The sequence below is a fragment of the Muntiacus reevesi genome, chromosome X (genome assembly GCF_963930625.1).
Source record: "Muntiacus reevesi chromosome X, mMunRee1.1, whole genome shotgun sequence".
NCBI lineage: Eukaryota > Metazoa > Chordata > Mammalia > Artiodactyla > Cervidae > Muntiacus > Muntiacus reevesi.
In genome coordinates this window covers 33235797-33260583 of record NC_089271.1, presented here as the reverse complement: position 1 = coordinate 33260583, position 24787 = coordinate 33235797, and the positions used below count along the sequence as shown (strand labels likewise).

Below are 24787 nucleotides of genomic sequence, written 5' to 3'. Positions count from 1 at the left end.
CCTCTTAAGACATTTGGGGTTGCAGGAATTATCATCTCTCTATGCCCCTTCAAACCTGGGGGTTCTAATACTGGCTTCTCAGTTGCTAGCCTCTGGGTATTCATCATCTCTTTGTTTCTGTTCATTGTTTTCACATTTTATTCACCTCATTAAATGATATTCTGTCACTCTTTTAAAGTGTGCCATCAGCTTTTGGTTGGATTGTGACTAATACATTGGTAGTGGGGAATAGGAGAAACGTTAAGGTAGTGTTGGGGAGGGTGGGATAAACTGCTGGAGAAGGGATAAATGGAAGAGATAAACTGGATAAGGGAGAATCTGGAAGAGAAGAGTTTGAAAGCTTTTTATGGCGTTCATGAATATAACATGACTTTTGTATGTGAATGACTCTAATGCAGTCTTAAATTGCTTCTAAATTATTTAGTGGGTTCTTGTTTCTTTGCATGAACAACGAGGATTGAACACGGCCAAGAGATATCTGGGATTTATATAACTAGAAGATACTACTAGGATCTATCTGGATTGATTATATCATATTAGAACATTTCTCTCATGGCATCAGGAATATCGCAACCCAGTGCACACACTAGATTTCTATTGAAATTCAATGCACTGCTATGGTGTGTAACTCATTTTTATTGTCAGATAGGATAACACTGTTTGACTTTTTAATATTTCCTTTTATTATGAAACAAATTGGGGAAAGCCCAATAATTTCTTCAGGAACAAGTAATTCAGTTCCAATTGTTACATATAGATTCAGATTTTCATACTTCAACATAAAGAACTCTAAATGTGGACATAAGGCAGCAGTTATTTTTTTAATCATTACAACACTTTATATATCCAAGAATTCAGATCTCACATAGAATTATCTGCCTCAGTTGGATCCACAACTGGCCCACGACAAATAGGGCAGTTTCGATGTTCGGTCAGCCATCGATCGATACAGGCAGGATGGTATTCATGGGAACATGGAAGGATGCGTAGCATGTTTCCTGCGGTGTATTCTGTGATGCAAATGCTGCACACTTCATATGAATCATTCTCTGCAAAATATCTTAAGGGCAAGTTGTCAATCTGTGTTGATGTAAGGCCTGTAGTTTGGTCTGCTTCACTGAATAACAGAAATTCATCCGGACCAAGGGAGGACCCAGAGTCACTATCATCAAGTATTATTGGGGTCATTTGTCCATCTTCTTGCCCAGCCTCTGATAAGCCTGTTGATAAGCTGCTTTCTTCATTGTCTACAAAGATCAGAGAACTAATTTCTGAATCTTCATCATTTGAGCTAGAAATTAATATCGGAGTAGACGCAGAACTAGAAATCGAAATGGGGCTTGAGTCAGAGATCACTATTAAACTTAAATCAGGATCATAACTAGCATTTGAAGCAGAACCAGGTCGACTATCACTACCACTGGGTCCCTGTCTTTCATTTGGTGAATCTGCCCTTTCTATGTTTTCACCTGGAGGTGAGACACTATGCTCTAAATTACTGTCAGTGTCCATAAGATTACTTGAGTAACTAAATCCTATCATTGTCTGCCATGATATACTCGGAAATGAAACAGTTGTTATATTTAAAATTCTATGAACGGGATTTCTGATGGTATTCACAGAAGCAGTCTCATTGACCTCATCAGAATATGAAAGTATAGGCTGAAGTACTTCTTCCTCACTTTCTGAAGTGGTAGTTATGTTCAGTGAGTCAGATGTTAACTGAGCTCTACTAACTCTGCTGTCTATCAGAGAACATGCTGGACAATGAACTGGTTCTACTTCAAGATTGAAGGGTGTGGTTGGATTTGTTTCTATCACTTCTGAAGATTCACTACTGCACGTTGTATCTGAATCACATTCTTCATGAGAAGCATTCCTAGTTTTAGAAGTTTCAATAAGACCCATATTTTGTAACTCATGTCCAGGCATTTGCTGTCTCAATGTTTCTTCATGCCCCGTTCTAGAATATCTCTCATTCTCACATATGAGAGTTTCTTTAGAAGTCTGAGATGGTATATGTTCATTAATACTTGGAAAAAATTCCCACCGTGAATGTGGAGGTGACCAACTGTCAGTCCTTGCTCTGGTTCTCGGATAAACTGGACTCCTACTTCTTAGTCTTCTCTGACTTGTAGCCAGTGGGAATTCCATTAATGCTTCCATTGTATCTTGTTCTGATGCAGATGGTGTTGTAAATAGTGGCTCAGATTGTGGATTTTCCAATTGTTTTTGGCTGTCTTCCGTATCTTCTCTCCTGGGAAGTTTTGCAGATGCTACACATTCATCCTCTGGATTTGAGTTTTCATCATCACAGTCAAGATTTCTTTCTAAGCCAAATCTGAGCTCATCACTATTAGCACTACTTTGGCTGTCTTCTCCCCAAGACGGATATTCTTTTTGCTCACTTGTCAAATTTGCAGATTGTCCGGAAGTGGTAAGGCCGTCTAGTAGAGAGTCATCACTGGATGCCTGATCTGAAGCATGACTCTCTGTTAATTAAAGAAGGGGGGGAGGGGCCATAAAAGAACTACCAAAATTGGAACCATCATAAAGTAGCACTCTGAAACTTGGTTTAAAAAGCAAACACAAATGAGAACTTAAACACTCAGATGTTTTCAACTGATTTCATATTTACAGAGTTGATACTTTAAAAGCTATATTATCTAGATTTATAAGTAAAGGCAGGGAAGTTTCAATTTCATCTGAAAAAGAGTACACTAATCCTAGATAAATTCAGAGGGTATCTGAAGGAAGTGTGTTTTTCAATATTTCTTCACATACACAGCCCTGTATACCACTGTGGGAAGCATGTCAAGAGACATTTTTTTTTCAGTCCACTGTCAAAACACCAAAGCAATTCTACAAGGTAAACACCAGTTAACATAGAGTGCTAGTATTTTAATTCAATTGATGTTATTGTCTAATTCTCATTCGTCTCCAACATCACTACTCCTAGGCTCTTATATGCTTTTGATAATGTATAAGTTGTTTTACAATATAAGATTATTGCCCAAATATAAACAAAGGTTATAGGTTTAAAAGTATGAATACTTCTTAATATTACCAAGGTTTTTAATTGGCATTAAGCTGAAAGTCAGAACAAATGAATAGACTGAACCTAGCATGGCACGTATAAGCCCATATTCAAGAACCAAAGTGATAGTATCCTCTTCATTAGATAGTGAAATCCTCTATTTCACACTGGGAGAGAAGGCACCAGATCTGAGGTTCCAGAAGGGTTTCTCAGCCTTAGAACTATTTACATGTTGGCACTGGGCAATTCTTATTTTGGGGAGCTACCCTGTGCATTGTGTCATATTTGGCAGCATCCCCGGCCTCTGCCCACTAGATCTAGTGACACCCATGCCTCCCTCTGTGACAACCAAAAATATCTCCAGCTATTGTCAAATGTCACTAGAGTGGGGGAGAGCAAAACTGTCCCCAGTTGAGAACTATTTGGTTAGAATATAAAATATTTCTTTTTGCTATTTTTTTTACACATCTATATAGATAGAGAGGGCTTCCGTCATAACTAAGTTGGTAAAGAATCTGCCTGCAAGGCAGGAGACCCCAGTTGGATTCCTGGGTCGGGAAGATCTGCTGGAGAAGAGATGGTCTACCCACTTCAGTATTCTTGGCCTTTCCTTGTGGCTCAGCTGATAAAGAATCCACCTGGAGAACGGGAGACCTGGGTTCCATCCCTGGGTTGGGAAGATCCCCTCCATTCCAGTATTGTGACTTGGATATTTCCATGGACTCTATAGTCCATGGGGTTTGAAAGAGTCTGACACGACTGAGTGACTTTCACTTTCATAGACAGAGAAAATAATTCGGGACATAGGAGGGATGTTCCATTGACGTACAAAACCAAAAACCAAACAAAAACCAATAGTCTACCTCACACTGTTTCCCAGTTAAAACAACCCAAATGTGAATCAGGAGAAAAAGAACCTACCCTAGCATTCTCACCGCAAACCAAGTCAATGTCAGTTCTTTTTTATGAGAAGTTCCTTACCTAATAATTTATGCCACTTCTTTATAATTTACTATTTACTATTATGAAGTGATTATCTAATACTATGAAGTTCCTTTTTCACCCCATCCTATTCCCTCCAAAGAGAAATATACCTGGATTTTCATCTGAGTTTTGTCGTAGGTTTTCTTTCATTAATTGTAGTCTCTTCAACAACTCTTCTTCTGTACTTTCATCTAGGGGGCCCAGCAAATTGTTGTCCCTCGTAAGTATGCAATCTTCTTCACTCAGATCACTTACGAATCTGTAGTAATCATCTTCTCGAGTCTTTCCTTCTATATGATCTCTGCGTCGGACCGAAACTCTGTCTTCTTCGTCGTCGGAATTTGAGCTTTCCATCTCGATGAACAAGTGTAAAATTATGTGAATTTCATGACATAGTGCTGAAACGCTAAAACCGCAGTCAAACTGTGTTTACTTTATGCTTCCACCCTGGAGTGATCGGAACACACTCGGTCAGACCCTCAGCCTAAGTTTCCCGCAGCTCCGCTACTCCGCTATGGCACCTCAGCTCTGTACTCTCTGGTGAGGCAACAGTTGAGATCCGCCTCTACATCCTAACATGCTTAGGCGTTGCCTAGGCAACCATTGTCTTCCGTAAGGAACTGAGTAGGGGCTGGATTCAGGTTAGGTTTCATTTCATTCAAAAGCAGCTGCTATTTCTGAGGGTTTATAATGTACCAAGCACCATCCGTAAAAGTCTTCCCCTTCCCCCCAGCTCTGCCCCGCCGCAGCCTGTTCTCAGGCTTTCAGAAGGCATTTTCATTCGCTACATTTTACATGACACCTGCTTCAAAATGCCACGCCCAACTCAGGTTCCTTAAATGTAGCATTCCTCATTTCCAGGTGCCGCGGGACCGCTGCCTTTTCTCATGAATTGCTCAGACCGTAGACTCTCACTGAGAAAGTAGTTCAGAGTTTTTGATAATTCACCAGGGTCTTAGTTGACTCTCTTCAATGTGTCCTCTCCCTTTTAGCTCTTAATGGCTTCATGTTTATTAGAAGACCCCTCAATCCTGTTTCAAACAAACAAAAAACACCAAAATTTGGCAGGCTTTTCTGCTCATCCAGGGAATTTCTTCTCCGCAAAATCTTTCGGTTTCATTTTTGTCCTTGTGTCTCTTGCAAACGAAACTAGTCAGACTATCACAGGAACTTTAAAAAATGGACACGTAATATTTATTTTGCCTATGGTAATGAGTACCAACTTTGCTGATTTTGTCCCATGTGTCTTAGTGCAACCCGGATGTCTTTATTTACTGGTGATAAAAAACGAATGCTTACTTGTTATGCTACCTAAAGGAGACCTCTAAGAATTTCTGGACTCGCTAATACTGCAAGCCCCACTTAACACTTGTTTGAGAGTTTTTCATTCAAATTATTCGTGTAAAGACAAGATTTGGCTACTGAATTTGAGATTACTTAATTTGTCTTATTTAATAATTAATCCATCCAACATAAACTGGGTCAGTTATTGTCTTAGCCCTAGAGATATGTCAATTGTTGGAGCAGTTTGTATTCCCAAGTGATTCATACCAGGTGAGGCAAACACCATCTGAGTTCAGTTCAGTCACACAGTCATGTCCAAATCTTTGCGACCCCATGAATCGCAGCACACCAGGCCTCCCTGTCCATCACCAACCCCAGAGGTCTACTCAAACTCATGCCCATCCAGTTGGTGATGCCATCCAGGCATCTCATCCTCTGTCGTCCCCTTCTCCTCCTGCCCCCAATCCCTCCCAGCATCAGGGTCTTTTCGGATGCATCAATTTTTTGCATGAGGTAGCCAAAGTACTGGAGTTTTAGCTTCAGCATCAGTCCTTCCAATGAACACCCAGGACTGATCTCCTTTAAGATGGACTGGTTGGATCTCCTTGCAGTCCAAGGGACTCTCAAGAGTCTTCTCCAATACCACAGTTCAAAAGCATCAATTTTTCGGTGCTCAGCTTTCTTCACAGTCCAACTCTCACATCCATACATGACCACTGGGGAAACCATAGCTTTGACCAGAGAGATCTTTCTTGGCAAAGTAATGTCTCTGCTTTTAAATATGCTATCTAGGTTGGTCATATGAGAACCTCATGAACAGTGTGAGAAGGCAAAATGATAGAATACTGAAAGAGGAACTCCGCAGGTCGGTAGGTGCCCGATATGCAACTGGAGATCAGTGGAGAAATAAGTCCAGAAAGAATGAAGGGATGGAGCCAAAGCAAAAACAATACCCAGTTATGGATGTGACTGGTGATTGAAGCAAGGTCCAATGCTGTAAAGAGCCATATTGCATAGGAACCTGTAATGTTAGGTCCATGAATCAAGGCAAATTGGAAGTGGTCAAACAGGAGATGGCAAGAGTGAATGTTGACATTCTAGGAATCAGCGAACTAAAATGGACTGGAATGGGTGAATTTAACTCAAATGGCCATTATATCTACTACTGTGGGCAGGAATCTCATAGAAGAAATGGAGTAGCCATCATGGTCAACAAAAAAGTCCAAAATGCAGTACTTGAATGCAATCTCAAAAACGGCAGAATGATCTCTGTTCGTTTCCAAGGCAAACCATTCAATATCACGGTAATCCAAGTCTATGCCCCAACCAGTAACACTGAAGAAGCTGAAGTTGAACGGTTCTATGAAGACCTACAAGACCTTTTATAACTAATACCCAAAAAAGATGTCCTTTTCATTATAGGGGACTGAAATGCAAAAGTAGGAAGTCAAGAAACACCTGGAGTAACAGGCAAATTTGGCCTTGGAGTAAAGAATGAAGCAGGGCAGAGGCAAATAGAGTTTTGCCAAGAGAACGCACTGGTCACAGCAAACACCCTCTTCCAACAACACAAAGGAAGACTCCACACAAGGACATCATGAGATGGTCAACACCGAAATCAGATTGATTATATTCTTTGCAGCCTAAGATAGAGAAACTCTATACAGTCAGCATAAACAAGACCAGGAGCTGACTGTGGCTCAGATCATGAACTCTTCTTGCCAAATTCAGACTTAAACTGAAGAAAGTAGGGAAAACCACTAGACCATTCAGGTATGACCTAAATCAAATCCCTTATGACTATACAGTGGAAGTGAGGAATAGATTTAAGGGACTAGATCTGATAGACAGAGAACCTGATGAACTATGGACGGAGGTTCGTTACATTGTACAGGAGACAGGGATCAAGACCATCCCCATGGAAAAGAAATGCAAAAAGGCAAAATGGTTGTCTGAGGAGGCCTTACAAATAGCTGTGAAAAGAAGAGAAGTGAAAAGCACAGGAGAAAAGGAAAGATATTACCATTTGAATGCAGAGTTCCAAAGAATAGCCAGGAGAGACAAGAAAGGCTTCCTCAGTGAACAATGCAAAGAAATCGAGGAAAACACCATCTAGAAACTATGAAAATACACAGTATTTTAGAATAGATTTATATATGTTTTATTGTGTATGTACAGAGAATTTTGCAGCAATTATTTAATGGGAGTTGGGGAATGTTTCACAGAGGTATTATATTTAAATCTGAATCTTTAAATATAGTTATTAGTTTCTATAGATGGAAAATGGCAGTTATGTGTTGGTAGAGAAAGGCTCTGTCAGAAAAAGTAGACTTGAAAGACCTTGGCTTATTTGGGCAACTGTGGCCACAATTTTGGGGTAGGGGTGGAAACACGAAATTAATCTCAGAAAAAGTAAGTGGCACAAACTATAAATTGAGTTTTGAGGTTTTTGAATGCAAGAAATAGGATACCGATTAAGATGTTTTGGTATATTTTGAGAACAAGCAGTGGATTTTATTTTTGCCTGCTTAGTGTCCCCGTAACATACTTGTGCGGATAGCATCCTGATTTTCATGGTAGAAAAACTCATTCTACAGTCTTAGTCCAGTTAGTTTAAGTTTAGCTGAATTCCCTACCGTGGCTAAAGGAAAGGACATATGATACAGCCATGTCCAATCAGCATATCTCAAATTGGCTATGGTAATTGGTCAAAACATGAGCATGTGAACAAAAGTCCCATTTAAGAGGTAAACCTGAAATATTAGCTAGGACTACTGAAAATGAGAAATTTTTTTCCCCTGGGGTTACTAAGCTGGTGAGATATGAACCTAACGATGCTTGTGACTATGTTTTATCCCAAGAATGAGGAAAATTGACATTAAGAGACAGAGGAAAACAAAGATGGAGAAAGAACGAGATATTTGAGAGAAAAAAAAATTGAGAAGTACCTGAAGCTAGATGTGCCTTAGGATTTTTATCTCTTTAAAAGAATGTATTTCATTTGAAAACTATAAGATTATGATTGGAAGGCTCCTAATAATGTCAGGAGAGTAATATGATTGGTGATGATGTAGTAGTAGTTGTTGCTGCTAAGTCGGTCAGCTCTGTCCAACTCTTTGTGACACCAAGGACTGCAGCATGCCAGGCTTTCCTGTCCTTTACCATCTACCAGAGCTTGCTCAGATTCATATCCACTGAGTCGATGATATAGTTCGATGTCAAAAAGTAATTTGATAGAGGGGAGGGGCGTCAGGGAATGAGTGAAATAGATGTGGGAGATTAAGTGGTACAAACTTCTAGTTGCAAAATAAAGAGTCAAAGGGATGAAATGTACAGTCTGGAGAATATAGTCAATAGTAATGTAATATTTTTGTAGGATGACAGATGGTAACTAGGGTTGTGATGATTTTATAATGTACAGAAATATCTAATCACTATGTTGTGCACCAGAGACAAACAGTGTTGTCGGCCAAGTATATTTCAAAAGACAAATAAACAAACTTATAGAAAAAGAGATAAGATTTGTGGTTACCAGAGGTTGGGAGGGGGTTGGATGGAGGAGGTCAAAGGGTACATACTTCTAGTTAGAGAATAAACAAGTACAGGAATGTAATGTGCAACATGATTAATATAATTAAGACTGCTATGTTGTATATGAAAGTTGTTAAGAATAAATCCTCAGAGTTCTCATCACAAGGAAAAACATTATTTCTCTTTTCTTTTCTGCCTGTATGAGGTGATAGATGTTTACCGAACTTATCATGGTTATCCTTTCATGATGTATGTAAGTGTAGGAGAACAAAACTTGCCACGTCAAAACGTTTCTTTGACATGTAGATTATGTCAAGCTGGGAAATAATAAAAAATCTAGGCCCAAAGTCTCAGGAAGACACTTTGACCTTGTTCCTAACTGCCTAAAACTTTTAGATAAAGGGCCTATTCCCCAATAGAGCAATCACCAGAGATATCTACAAAGAATATGGCTAGTTGTGGTGGGGAAAACACAGGAGGGCCTCGAGATCTAAGACAGTTCTGTGTCCTATTGTCTACATGGCCCATTTACCAAACATTTCCTTTTCCGTCTTCATATGAACCACTTTGCTCTCCTTGGAAGTCTCAAATACTATCCAGAACATCCTCTTTTGTCTTTAGTTAAAGATGTTCTTAAGGTGAGGGTTTCAGCCGTTTGGGTTTTTCAGATTTCCTGGGTCTTTCTCATATGTGGATGTTATTAAACTTTGATTTTTTTCCAGCTAGTTTGTCTCATGCCAGTTTAATTCTTAGACCAGACAGATGAATCTAGACAGGTAAAGGAAAATTTCTTGCTGCCCAACATAAGTCAAATCATTGTGCTGTGTGCCTCAAACTTAGTGTTAAATGTCAATGATATCTCCAAAATCCGGTAGAAAAAATAGATAATTTATAATTTAGTCAGCATGCAAAATTTATTTGCTTTTGTCCAGTCTATACGCTTAGTATGTTCATATAATTTCAATTTAGTTGGATTTAGTTTTTATGAAAAGTTCAGAAAACAATATTTCTGTCATTCATTTGTTTAACAACTATTTATTAGGCATTGAAATTGTGTAAACTTGAAAGCAATGAGCAATCGTTTTCAATTGATCATGAGTGAAATGTAGTTATGACATATCGATATAATGTTAATAGAGTGGATGAATTTCCTACATCTTTGTACCTTAAGATCCTTTCAAAATATGCTTATATAGGGAAGGGAGCTAAGATGGCAGAGGAATAGGACGGGAGACCACTTTCTCCCCCACAAATTCATCGAAAGATCATTTGAACTCTGAGCAAACTCCACAAAACAACTTGTGATCGCTAGCAGAGGAGATCAGACACCCAGAAAAGCAGCCCATTGTCTTCAAAAAGAGGTAGGACAAAATATAAAAGATAAAAAGAGAGACAATAGAGTTAGGGAGAGATATCCATCCCAGGAAGGGAGTCTTAATAGAGGAAGTTTCCAAACACCAGGAAACCCTCTCACCTGCGGGTCCAGGGGATGTTTTTGAATCTCGGTGGGCAACCCAACTGGGAGGAAAAATAAATAAAACCCACAGATTACATGCCTAAAAACAATTCCCAGCAGAAAAGTACCCCAGACGCTCGCATCTGCCACTAGCAAGTGGGGGCTGAACAGAGAGGAGCGGGTGATAATGCTTAGGGTAAGGACCGGGTCTGAGTGCCCTGAGGACAATCGGAGGGAGCTAACGTGACATAGCAACTTAAACTGTGGGATAGCAAGAGAGAGAGAATTAACCTGGGAAAAGCCCTAAATTTATGCACTATCCGCCTGTTCCCAGAGCAAAGGACTGAGCAAATACCAGAGCAGAGCTAGCCAGCTGCGGACCGGCCCAACCCCCGCTGGAGGCAGGAGGCAGCAGGGAGGGGAAAGGGGCAAACACGGCCCCAGAGACGGCATCCCCTACCAAACTGCAAACAGGTTTCCATCTTCTAACCAAAGACTTTCTGAGATTCTGGATGGTTGACATCCGTCAGGAGGGTCACAGCCAGAATTCAGCTCCCCAGAACAGACACAAGGATCACCCAACCGGCGCACCCGGAAACTGAGGCTGGGACCGCGGAGGGGAGAAGGCCCACCGCACCCAGGGAGAGTGTTCTCGTCGAGCTCCTGGTTGTCTTAGCTGCTCTGACCAGGAAGGCACTAAACGCAGGCCCAACCGAGTCTGCGTCTTTGTGGAATACCCGAAAACCTGAACCTGAGCGACTTAGGCCTGGGAAGTGCTCGCGACTCAGGGCCCACTCCCTGGAAAGCAGCCTGGAGCCTGAGCAGTGTAGACGGGGAAAGCACACACGCTGTGAGCGGGGGCAAACCCAGTGTGGCCGGAACACTGCGGGTACTCCCCTCACACGCCAGTGATATTTGTCTTCAGGGCCCCTCCCTCCCCACAGCACGCCTGAGCAAGTGAACCTAAACAAGAGACCACATCTGCCCACTTGTGTCAGGGCGGAAATTAGACACTGAAGAGACCTGCAAACAGAAGCCAAATAAACAAAGGGAACCACTTTAGAAGTGACAGGTGCAACAGATTAAAATCCCTGTAGTTAACACGACTACACTGGAAGGGGCCTATAGATATCCAGAAGTATAAGTTGGAACAAGGAGCTATCTGAAACAGAACCAAACCCACACTGCCCACAACAGCTCCAGAGAAATTCCTAGATATATTTTTACTATTATTATTTTTTTAATTAAAAATATTTTTTCTTCTCTCTTTTTTTTAGAGTCCTCTATTACTCCTCTCTTATTCCTTAATTTTCATTTTATAACCCACTATAACCTCGCAAAAAAGAACCCTGTTTTTAAAACAAACTTCATATATGTTTCTTACATTTTTGGTGTTTTTGTTGTTTTTTAATATTGTATTTTTAAGACTCTAACCTCTACTCTAGATTTTTAATCTTTGTTTTTCAGTATTGGATATCAATTTTGGACATTTAAGAATTCAACCTTCAGTACCCATTTTTACTCAGGAGTGTGATTACTGGTTTGATCACTCTCTCCCCCTTTTGACTCTCCTTTTTCTCCCTCAGGTCACCTCTATTTCCTCCCTCCCCCTTCTCTTCTCAGTCTAAATCTGTGAATCTCTGAGTGTTCTGGGCTCCAGAGAACACTTAGGGAACAGAGTACTGCCTAGATATGTCTATCTTCTCTGAATCCCCCTTTTTCTCCTCCTGCTCACCTCTATCTCCTTCCTCCCTCTCCTCTTCTTCATGTAACTCTGTGAACCTCTCTGGGTGATGCTCACTGTGGAGAATCCTTTCACCATTAGCCTAGAAGTTTGATTATCAGTGCTGTATGGATGGAGAAGTCTTGAGGCTACTGGAAGAATAAGACTGAAATCCAGACGCAAGAGGCTTAAGCCCAAAACCTGAGAACACCAGAGAACTCCTGACTGCAGGGAACATTAATAAATAAGAGACCATCCAAAAGCCTCCATGCCTACACTTAAACCAACCACCACCCAAGAGCGAATAAGTTCCAGAGCAAGACATACCATGCAAATTCTCCAGCATTGCAGGAACATAGTCCTGAGCGTCAATGTACGGGCTGCCCAAAGCCACACCAAACCCATAGACCCATCTCAAACCTCACTACTGGACACTCCATTGCACTCCAGAGAGAAGAAATCCAGCTCCACCCACCAGAACACCGACGCAAGCTTCCCTATCCAGGAAACCTCGACAAGCGAAATATCCAGCCCCACACACTGGGAGAAACCTCCCCAATAGAAAGGAACCACAGACTACCAGAATACAGAAGGCCACCCCAAACACAGCAATCTAAATAAGATGAAAAGGCAGAGAAGTACCCAGCAGGTAAAGGAATATGAAAAATGCCCACCAAGTCAAACAACAGAGGAGGAGATAGGGAATCTACCTGAAAAAGAACTTAGAATAATGATAATAAAAATGATCCAAAATCTTGAAAACAAAATAAAGTTACAGATAAATAACCTGGAGACAAGGATTGAGAAGATGCAAGAAATGTTTAACAAAAACCTAGAAGAAATAATAAAAGAGTGAATTAAAAATGAATAATGCAGTAAATGAGATGAAAAACACTCTGGAGGGAACCAGCAGTAGAATAATGGAGGCAGAAGATAGGATAAGTGAGGTAGAAGATAAAATGGTGGAAATAAATGAAGCAGAGAGGAAAAAAGAAAGAAGAATTAAAAGAAATGAGGACACCCTCAGGGACCTCTGGGACAATGTGAAATGCCCCAATATTCGAATCATAGGAGTCCCAGAAGAAGAAGACAAAAAGAAAGGCCACGAGAAAATACTCGAGGAGATAATAGCTGAAAACTTCCCTAAAATGGGGAAGGAAATAATGACACAGGTTCAAGAAACCCAGAGAGTCCCAAAGAGGATAAAGCCAAGGCGAAACACCCCAAGACACATATTAGTCAAATTAACAACGATCAACCACAAAGAGCAAATATTAAAAGCAGCAAGGGAGAAACAACAAGTAACACACAAGGGGATTCCCATAAGGATAACAGCTGATCTATCAATAGAAACTCTTCAGGCCAGAAGGGAATTGCAATACCTAAAGTAATGAAAGAGAGTAACCTACAACCCAGATTACTGTACCCAGCAAGGATTTCATTCAGATATGAAGGAGAATTCAAAAGCTTTACAGACAAGCAAAAGTTGAGAGAATTCAGCACCACCAAACGAGCTCTTCAACAAATGCTAAAGAACCTTCTCTAGACAGGAATCACAGAAAGGTTGGACGAACTCAAACCCCAAACAACAGAGTAAATGGCAATGGGACCATACCTATCAATAATTACCTTAAATGGAAATGGGTTGAATACCCCAACCAAAAGACAAAGACTGACTGAATGGATACAAAAGCAAGACCCCTCTATATGCTGTCTACAAGAGACCCACCTCAAAACAAGGGACACATACAGACTGAAAGTGAAGGGCTGGAAACAAATATTTCACACAAATGGAGACCAAAAGAAAGCAGGAGTCACAATACTCATATCAGATAAAATAGACTTTAAAATAAAGGCTGTGAAAAGAGACAAAGAAGGACACTACCTTATGATCAAAGGATCAATCCAAGAAGAAGATATAACAATTAAAATATATATGCACCCAGCATAGAAGCACCGCAGTATGTAAGTCAAATGCTAACAAGAATGAAAGGGAAAGTTAACAATAGCACAATAATAGTGGGAGACTTTAATACCCCACTCACACCTATGGATAGATCAACTAAACAGAAAACTAACAAGCAAACACAAACTTTATTTTTATTTTTACTTTCTTTTTTTGAAACACAAACTTTAAATGACACAATGGTCCAGCTAGACCTAATTGATATCTATAGACTATTTCACCCCAAAACAATCAATTTCACCTTTTTTTCAAGTGCACATGGAACCTTCTCCAAAATAGATCACATCCTGGGCCATAAATCTAGCCTTGGTAAATTCAAAAAAATTGAAATCATTCCAGTCATGTTTTCTGACCACAATGCAATGAGATTAGATCTCAGCTACAGGAAAAAAAACTATTAAAAATTCAAACATATGGAGGCTAAATTACACGTTTCTGATTAACCAACAAATCATAGAAGAAATCAATAAAGAAATCAAAATATACATAGAAATGAATGAAAATGAAAACACAGCAACCCAAAACTTATGGGACACTGTCAAAGCAGTGCTAAGGAGAAGGTTCATAGCAATACAGGCTTACCTCAAGAAACAAGGAAAAAGTCAAACAAATACCCTAACTCTATACCTAAAGCAACTAGCAAAACAAGAAATGAAGAACCCCAGGGTTAGTAGAAGGAAAGAAATCTTAAAAATTAGGGCAGAAATAAATGCAAAAGAAACAAATGAGACCATAGCAAAAACCAACAAAGCTAAAAGCTGGTTTTTTGAAAAGGTAAATAAAATTGACAAACCATTAGCCAGACTCATCAAGAAACAAAGGGAGAAGAACCAAATCAACAAAATTAGAAATGAAAATGGTGAGATCACAACGGACAGCACTGAAATACAAAGAATCATAAGAGAATACTGCTAGCACTCTATGCCAATAAAATGGGCAACTTGGAAGAAGTGGACAAATTCTCAGAAAAGTATAACTTTCCAAAACTAAACCAGGAAGAAATAGAAGATCTTAACAGACCCGTCACAAGCACGGCAATCGAAACTCTAATCAGAAATCTTCCAGCAAACAAAAGCTCAGGATCAGATGGCTTCACAGCTGAATTCTACCAAAAATTCAGAGAAGAGCTAACACCTATCTTACTCAAATGCTTCCAGAAAATTGCAGAAGGCAAACTTCCAAACTCATTCTTTGAGGCCACCATCACCCTAATACCTAAAGCAGACAAAGATGCCACAGAAAAAGAAAACTACAGGCCAATATCAGTGATGAACATATATGGAAAAATCCTTAACAAAATTCTAGCAAAGAGAATCCAGCAACATATTAAAAAGATCATACATCAAGACCAAGTGGGCTTTATCCCAGGAATGCGAGGATTCTTTAATATCCACAAATCAATCAATGTAATACACCACATTAACAAATTGAAAGAAATAAACCATATGATTATCTCAAATAGATGCAGAAAAATTCTTTAACAAAATTCAAATTCCATTTATGATAAAAAACCCTCCAGAAAGCAGGAATAGAGGGTACTTAACTCAGCATAATAAAAGCTATATATGACAATCCCACAGTAAACATTGTCCTCAATGGTGAAAAATTGAAAGCATTTCCCCTAAAATCAGGAACAAGACAAGGGTGCGCACTCTCACCTCTACTATTCAACATAGTCTTGGAAGTGTTGGCCCCAGCAATCAGAGCAGAAAAAGAAATAAAATTAATCCAGATAGGAAAAGAAGAATTAAAACTCTCACTGTTTGCAGACGACATGTTCCTCTACATAGAAAGCCCTCAAGACTCTACCAGAAAATTACTAGAGCTAATCAATGAATATACTAAAGTTGCAGGATATAAAATTAACACACAGAAACCCCTTGCATTCCTATACACTAACAATGAGGAAAACAGAAAGAGAAATAAAGGAAACAATACTATTCACCATTGCAACAAAGAGAATAAAATACTTAGGAGTATATCTACCTAAAGAAACGAAAGACCTATACATAGAAAACTACAAAACACTGATGAAAGAAATCAAAGAGGACACAAATAGATGGACTAATACACCGTGTTCACGGATGGGAAGAATCAATATTTTGAAAATAACTATACTACCCAAACAATCTATAGATTGGATGCACTCCCTATCAAGCTACCAATGGTATTTTTCACAGAACTAGAACAAATACTTTCACAACCTGTTTATGGAAATACAAAAAACCTCGAATTGCCAAAGCAATCTTGAGAAAGGAGAATGGAACTGGAGGAATCAACCTGCCTGACTTCAGGCTCTACTACAAAACCATAGTCATCAAGACAGTATGGTACTGGCACAAAGACAGAAATATAGAACAACGGAACAGAATAGAAAGCCCAGAGATAAATCCACGAACTTATGGACACCTTATCTTCGACAAAGGAGGCAAGGATACACAATGGAAAAAAGACAACCTGTTTAACAAGTGGTGCTGGGAAAACTGGTGAACCACTTGTAAAAGAATGAAACTAGAACACTTTCTAACACCATACACAAAAATTAACTCAAAATGGATTAAAGATGTAAACGTAAGACCAGAAACTATAAAACTCCTAGAGGAGATCATAGGCAAAACACTCTCCGACATACATCACAGCAGGATCCTCTATGACCCACCTCCCAGAATATTGGAAATAAAAGCAATAATATACAAATGGGACCTAATGAAACTTAAAAGCTTTTGCACAACAAAGGAAACTATACACAAGGTGAAAAGATAGTCTTGAGAATGGGAGAAAATAATAGCAAATGAAGCAACAGACAAAGGATTAATCTCAAAAATATACAAGCAACTCCTGCAGCTCAATACAGAAAAATAAATAACCCAATCAAAAAATGGGCCAAAGAACTAAACAGACATTTCTCCAAAGAAGACATACAGATGGCTAACAAACACATGAAAAGATGCTCAACATCACTCATTATCAGAGAAATGTAAATCAAAACCACAATGAGGTACCATTACATGCCAGTCAGGATGGCTGCTATCCAAAAGTCTACAAGCAATAAATGCTGGAGAGGGTGTGGGGACAAAGAAACCCTCTTCCACTGTTGGTGGGAATGCAAACTTGTACAGCCACTGTGGAGAACAGTGTGGAGGTTCCTTAAACATTTGGAAATAGAACTGCCATATGACCCAGCAATCCCACTCCTGGGCATACACACCGAAGAAACCAGATCTGAAAGAGACACGTGCACCCCAATGTTCATCACAGCACTGTTTATAATAGCCAGGACATGGGAGCAACCTAGATGCCCATCAGCAGACGAATGGTTAAGGAAGCTGTGGTACATATACACCATGGACTATTACTCAGCCATTACAAAGAATTCATTTGAACCAGTTGTAATGAGATGGATGAAACTGGAGCCCATTATACAGAGTGAAGTAAGTCAGAAAGATAAAGACCAATACAGTATACTAACTCGTATATATGGAATTTAAAAAGAAGACAACTATACCCTATATGCATGACAGAAAAAGAGACACAGATGTATCGAACAGACTTTTGGACTCTATGGGAGAAGGCGAGTGTGGGATATTCTGAGAGAATAGCGTTGAAACAAGTATACTATCATGGGTGAAACAGATCACCAGCTCAGGTTGGATGCATGAGACAAGTGCTCAGGGCTGGTGCACTGGGAAGACCCAGAGGCATGGGATGGGGAGGGAGGCGGGGGGGGGGGGATTGGGATGTGGAACACATGTACATCCATGGCTGATTCATGTCAATGTATGGCAAAAACCACTACATTATTTAAAGTAATTAGCGTCCAAGTAATAAAAATAAATGAAGAAAAAGTCCTTATATTTGCAAGTGTTTCATTTATTGCACAATGTATTCTGATACCTTGGCCCAGTAATACTCATTTAATTCCTATATGAGGAAGAAATATCCTGAGATAAAATATCACTGAACATTTGGTTTATATGAAGAAACAGAATGGTCCTGGTGGGAACTAAAATATCTTTCACTGATACTTTCATGAAGAGTGAGATAATGTTATGTGACCAGTTGGCTTCCTAGTGGGATTTTTAGGATGCCTAAGTCGAGAGATATCTTTAGTGATAGCAAGTTTGACCTTGGAGTACAAAATGAAGCAGAGGAAAGGCTAACAGAGTTTTGCCAAGAGAACACACTGCTCATAGCAAACACCCTCTTCCAACAACACAAGAAATGACACTACACATGGATGTCACCAGATGGTCAATACCAAAATCAGATTTATTATATTCTTTGCAGCCAAAGATGAAACTCTATACAGTCAGCAAAAACAAGACCATGAGCTGACTGTGACTCAGATCATGAAGTGCTCCTTGTAAAATTCAGACTTAAATTGAAGAAAGTAGGGACAAACTGGATCATTCAGGAATGAAAGTGAAAGTGAAAGTCACTCAGTTGTGTCCAACTCTTTGTGACCCCATCAGAATACTGCAGTGGATTGCCTTTCCCTTCTCCAGGGGATCTTCCCAACCCAGGGATTGATCCCAGGTCTTCCGCACTGCAGGTGAATTCTTTACCAACTGAGCCAGAGGGATGCCCAAGAATAATGGAGTGGGAATGGAGAAGCCTATTCCTTTTCCAGCAGATGTTCCTGACCCGGGAATCAAATCAGAGTGTCCTGCATTGCAGGCGAATGTTTTTACCAACTGAGCTATCAGGGAAGCCCAACCATTCAGGTATGGCCTAAATCAAATCCCTTACATTTACACAGTGGAAGTGACAAACAGATTCAAGGGATTAGATCTGATAGTGTGCTTGAAGAACTATGGACAGAGGTTCGTGACATAGTACAGGAGGCAGTAATGAAGACCATCACCAAGAAAAAGAAATGCAACAAGGCAAAAGAGTTGTCTGACGAGGCCTTACAATAGCTGAGAGAAAAGGAGAAGTGAAAGGCTAAGGAGAAATGGAAATATATACCCATCTGAATGCAGAGCTCCTAAGAATAGCACAGAGAGATAAGAAAACCTTCCTCAGTGATCAATGCAAAGAAATAGAGGAAAACAATAGAATGGGAAAGACTAGAGATCTCCTCAAGAAAATTAGAGATACCAAGGGAACATTACATGCAAAGATGGATACAGTAAAGGACAGAAATTGTATGGCCCTAATAGAAGCAAAAGATATTAAGAAAATCTGGCAAGAATACACAGAAGAACTATACAAAAAAGATCTTCATGAACCAGATGACCAGGACGGTGTGATCACTCACCTAGAGTCAGACATCCTCGAATGTGAAGTCAAGTGGGCCTTAGGAAGCATCACCATGAACCAAGCTAGTGGAGGTGATGGAATTCCAGTTGAGCGATTTCAAATCCTAAAAGATGATGCTGTGAAAGTGATGCACTCAACATGCCAGCAAGTCTGGAAAACTCGCCAGTGGCCACAGGACTTGAAAAAGTAATTTTTCTTTCCAATCCCAAGGAAAGGCAATGCCAAAGAAAATGTTCAAACTACCACACAATTGTACTCATCTCACACGTTAGCAAAGTAATGCTCAAAATTCTCTAAGCCAGGCTTCAACAGTATTTGAACCAAGACCTTCCAGGTGTTCAAGCTGGATTTAGAAAAGGCAGAGGAACCAGAGATCAAATTGCCAAGATTTGTTGGCTCATCAAAAAAGCAAGAGAGTTCGAGAAAAATATCTACTTCTGCGTCATTGACTACAGTAAAGTCTTTGACTATGTAGATGACAACAAACTGTGGAAAATTCTTCAAGAGATGGGTAGACCACCTGACCTGCCTCCTAAGAAATCTGTATGCAGGTCAAGAAACAACAGAATCAGACATGAAACAATGGACTGGCTCAAAATTGGGGAAGGAGTACGTCAAGGCTGTGTATTGTCACCCTGTTTATTTAACTTCTATGCAGAGAACCTCACGTGAAATTGCAGGCTGGGTGAAGCACAAGCTGGAATCAAGATTTCTGGGAGAAATATCAATAACCTCAGGTATGCAGATAACACCACCCTTAAGGCAGAAATAGAGAGGAACTGAAGAGCCTGTTGTTGAAATTGCAAGAGGAGAATGAAAAAGCTGGCTTAAAACTCAGCATTAAATAAACAAAGATCATGGGATCTGGTCCCATCACTTCATGGCAAATAGATGGAGAAACAATGGAAACATTGAGAAACTTTATTGTCTTTGGCTCCAAAATCACTGCAGATGTTGACTGCAGCCATGAATTTCAAAGATGCTTGCTCCTTGGAAGAAAATCTATGGCCAACTTAGACGCCATATTAGAAAGCAGGGACATTACTTTGCTGACAAAGGTCCGTTTAGTCAAAGCTATCATTTTTCCAGTAGTCATGTGTGGATGTGAGAGTGGGACCATAAAGAAAGCTAAGCACTGAAGTATTGATGCTTTTGAACTGTGGTGTTGGAGAAGACTCTTGAGAGTCCCATGGACTGCAAGCAGACCAAACCAATCATTTCTGAGGGAAATCAGCCCTAAATATTCATTGGAAGGACTGATCCTGAAGCTGAAGCTGAAATTCTTTGGCCACCTTATTCGAAGAGCTGACTCAGTGGAAAAAACCCTAATGCTGGGAAATATTGAAGGCGGGAGGAGAAGGGGACGACAGAGGATGAGATGGTTGGATGGCATTACTGACTTGATGGATATGAATGTGAGCAAGCTCAGGGAGTTGGTGATGGACAGGGAAGCCTGGCATGCTACAGTCCATGGGGTCGCAAAAGTTGGACACAACTGAGTGACTGAACTGAACTGAATTGGAGTTTAGCAGTCTTAATTTGCATGCTAGGTGTGTAGTTATGTGTGTGTGTGTGCATGCATGCATATGTTTTCTATATTTATAAAGTTTTAACAGATGTTTGGTTCTGTTAGTAACCTTTGAGTGAAGTGTGATTTCTGGTTGCTAGTGCAAGTGAAAGTCACTGAGTCATGTTTGACTCTTTGCACCCCATGGACCGTAACCTGCTGGCTCCTCTGTTCATGGAATTCTTCAGGCAGGAATTCTGGATTTGTTAGTCCTTCCCTTCTCCAGGGTATCTTTTCAACCCAGGGATTTAACAAGGTTTCCCGCATTGCAGGTGGATTCTTTACCATCTGAGCTGCCCGTTTGACCACCTCTTCCATTTCCCCTTCCCCCACTCCCCACCCCTCCTTTTCCTACCTCTGGTAACCACTAGTCAGATCTCTTTTTCAATGAGCTTGGTTTTTAGCATTTGTTTTCTTTAGATTCCACATGTAAGTGAAATAATAGAGTATTTGACTTTCTCTGTGTTATTTCCAATTCTCACTGACCAATTCTCTTTATCTGAGAAACTGACTAAATCAGTTGTAGACAATAACTATTGTGTTATAGGACTTCAAAGTTTGAGATAAAGTGCATTCATACCACAGAGGAGCTTTCAAAATTTCGGTGAAATAGGGCTCTGTTTCCAGAGCCTACTGTTTCCTACTAGTATCCAGCTGAGCTACTCGCTGAAAAACAAATTTCTCAAAGTATTTTTTGGAGTCTTGTTTTGAATATTTGTTCCCAAATACCACAATTGATGTTCCCAAACCTCATTTCAATTCTGTGTATTTAAAGGCAATATACTGAGACATTCAATATACAGGATAGAGGACTGGGTTGAGAATTTAAAGACCTGGGTTGAAGTCTGATCATTTATCCATTATTCTCCCAAATACTTACTCTTTCTAGACTCCAGTTTCTTAAATTCTAATATGTGAAAATTGAGTCTATTTTTCATGGTTGAATTTAGTCAGTTTCTCAGGCAAAGAGAATTGGGCAGTGAGAATTGAAAATGAGGCAGCGAAAGACACATATTTTATTATCTCACTTTATGTGGAATCTTAAGAAAAGAGAAAAGACAAAGCCAAAATACCAAGGTCTTTCGAAGAGAGCTCAGAGTAGTGTTTACCAGAGGTAGGGGAAGGAGGGGTGGGGAATCAGAGCTATGTGGTCAAAAGGTACAAACTTCCAGTTATAAGTAAGTACTAGGATTGTAATGTACAACATGCCTATAGCTACCACTGCTGTATGATATATAGGAAAGGTGTTAAGAAAGTAAATTCTAAGTATTCCCATCACTAGGAGCAATTCTTTTCTTTTCTCTTCTTTTTGTCATATCTATATGAGCAGATGTATGTTAGCTGGACCTATTGTGGTAATCATTTCTTGAGATATATAAATCAAACCATAATTCTGCATATTTAAGCTTATACAGGGATGTATGTCAATTATTTTTCAATAAAACTGGAAAATGAAAAAAAGAAAGAAAATAATGTCTGAAACAGAGTGTCACATTGGCAACCACAAATTCAAGAGGAGAGGTTGAGTGGGGCTACAGTTAGGACCAATGATGCTGAGATAAATTCCAAAGTCAAGCTAGGGTTAACTGTCTCCCAAAATATTCATTCAAAACCAGCAAGTTAAAATAGAGTGTTGAGCCAAAGAAGACAATTCCAAAAGATTCAGAGCAGAGCCACAGTAAAGTCATACCCAGCTTGGGGATCAAAGCTGTAAGGTAGTAGCAGATGTGTGTGACATTGATTTTAACTTGCTAAATTATATTTATACCTTGGATCTCTTAAAGTTGGTGCTCAATTGTTTTGATATCTTTGTTTATAACACATGTGAGATGTATGACCTCAATTATCTTTTGTTTCCTACTTTTATGAATGAGAATATAATCACAACAAATTTTTTAAAATACCAGGAAAAATGCTTGTTCAGAAAAATACAGTACATACATAAACAAAAAGATGTAGCATGTTACTAGCACTTAGAAAGTAAAAAAATTCTTAGCATCTTTCCTACTTAAGTTCATAACTGAAGATGGTCAGATTGACCTCTTTTGGTGTGAAAGCAAAAAATAAAGACACATTTACTTTTCAATTCACCTGCTAGGTGTGTTCACTGTATGCTCCCTTATAGATGCGAGGCCTGGGCCTGGGTGACTGCAAGTACAGTTGTCAGGGTTTTTAACAAACTGGAGAACCATTTGTTTCTGCACAGCACATTACCTTTACATAGGAGCAATCAGCGGAAAACGTCAAGTAGCCAAGCATTCTGTATTACAAAACACCACCTTCACAGTTAACCATCATTGCCCAACTGTTGTACAACTGTGTCTTCTGCACAAAAATACATGCAACTAGAAATATGTTTGATAAATAATTCTTTAAAAATTTATTTTCACCTTAAACTTCTCTGTGTCAACACAGATCCAGATTACCATTTAAATCCCAAGGTAAACAACACGTGTACATACACTTAAAGTAACTTTTAGTAGGTCTTTATTCTTCAAAGAATGTTGGCAATGAAGAATCAATTACTAGACAGTCTTTGACTTCTCAAAAAGAAAAGGCTGCACACATTTTCTTAAGTCTAGAGGCCACAAATTAGATAACAACCTGTTTACTTTCAAAGAAAATGCAGTATATAAAGATAGATGAAACTTTACCTCAAATATTGAAACCAATAACAAAATTGTTCATCTCACTAACTTAAAAGATATGTGAATAAAAGAAACAAAATACCATTATAAAATGAAGTGTACCGCTTGAGGCAAAATTTAAAACAAATAAAAAGTTACACAATGTTTTAAAGAACAACGTTTTCAACAGGTAGTGGCTAATTTCAAAGACTGTCTGATCAACTGAGATGTTGTTCCTCTCCCCCCCTCCCCGCTGACCCCTCATTCCCTACCCCGCCCCCAGTTTTCAGGTTGTTCGTTCATCACTTATTCTAATATGACACCGCGCCTTCCTCTTCTGGAAACCTGGAGGGATTTTTTTGATTGTCCTCAGGACCTGTACTTTCTTCCTGGTGGAAGGCTTCTGAATCTAGACCTAGACGTGGTTGCTGAGAAGGATCTGGACTCTGGGGAGGATGGAGAACTGTCACAGGAGCGAGATGGAGACTTTGAGCGGCTGAAGCGAGATCGGGCCTGACCTGGCGATCAGCTCCTGGTGCTGGACCTGCGGCAGCGACGAAGTCTCAGGCTGTGGCTCTGGCGTTCTTGACCCTGGGGAGGAGTTTCCTGGCGGCGGCCTTGGTGGAAATCTAGGAGGCGACCGTGGCGTGCCATCTGCACCCACAGCTCACGGCCATCCAGCATGACCCCGTCTAGGGCGTCCATGGGCTCCTCGGCGTGGTGCTTGTCGTAGAAGCGGACGAAGGCAAAGCTGCGGGACTCTAGAGTGAGGCGGTCCCGGGGGATGTACACATCGCCGACAGGCCGGTACCTCTCGAAGATGCGCCTTAGGGTGCGGCGTGAGATGCGGTCAGTCAGGTTGTCCACCTTGAGGGAGATCAAGTCGCCCACGTTGGGAGGAGGGCGGCTGTAACTCATGACCTTTGCGAGCTAAGCGGGGAGCCCCCGCGAACTGAATTCTGAGCTAGCTGCAGTCTGCGAAGGCTGCAAGGACGACGCAGGCACTGTTAAGGTTGCCTTGGCTTTGTTCAGCCTGAAGACTCTGCCTCTCTGCGTCAGTTGACCTCAGCCGGTGGCTGCTTAGAGACCCCCGAATGTTGAACCGTGGGTCTGCGCGGATGGTCTCCAGAGCTGCGACTGCTGGAGGAACGGTTTTGTACCAGTTTTCCTTTTTTTAAAGTGAAAGTTCATGACTATAACATCATTTTATGACTTTTCCGGTATATGTCTAAACACCCAGTTTTAATTATGGGCAAAAGTATATACGTACAGATGTAATTATGTGACTAAGTACATGTCAGTGCTGATTCATGTATGCTAAAACCATTTGTTTACTTTGGAGACAGAAAC

The 24787-nt window shown here is 40.1% G+C and overlaps 1 protein-coding gene and 1 pseudogene across 1 annotated transcript; both read right to left on the bottom strand.

The window, feature by feature from the left end:
• Positions 1 to 861: 861 nt before the first annotated feature.
• Positions 862 to 4375, bottom strand: LOC136154068 (E3 ubiquitin-protein ligase RLIM-like). Its single transcript, XM_065916289.1, has 2 exons — positions 4132 to 4375; positions 862 to 2492 (listed from the first exon to the last, which is right to left on the bottom strand). Exons 1-2 carry the CDS (start codon positions 4373 to 4375, stop codon positions 862 to 864), a joined length of 1875 nt encoding a protein of 624 aa, XP_065772361.1.
• Positions 4376 to 23748: 19373 nt separating this feature from the next.
• LOC136154404 (serine/arginine-rich splicing factor 2-like) lies at positions 23749 to 24355 on the bottom strand (annotated as a pseudogene).
• Between the last annotated feature and the right edge of the window lie 432 nt (positions 24356 to 24787).

Bases quoted from the DNA above. Each gene is read 5' to 3' on its own strand.
- LOC136154068 (XM_065916289.1), bottom strand. From the start codon at position 4,375: ATGGAAAGCTCAAATTCCGACGACGAAGAAGACAGAGTTTCGGTCCGA. The intron at 2,493-4,131 runs GTATATTTCTCT...TTTAATTAACAG, and splicing joins AAACTCAGATGAAAATCCAG to AGAGTCATGCTTCAGATCAG.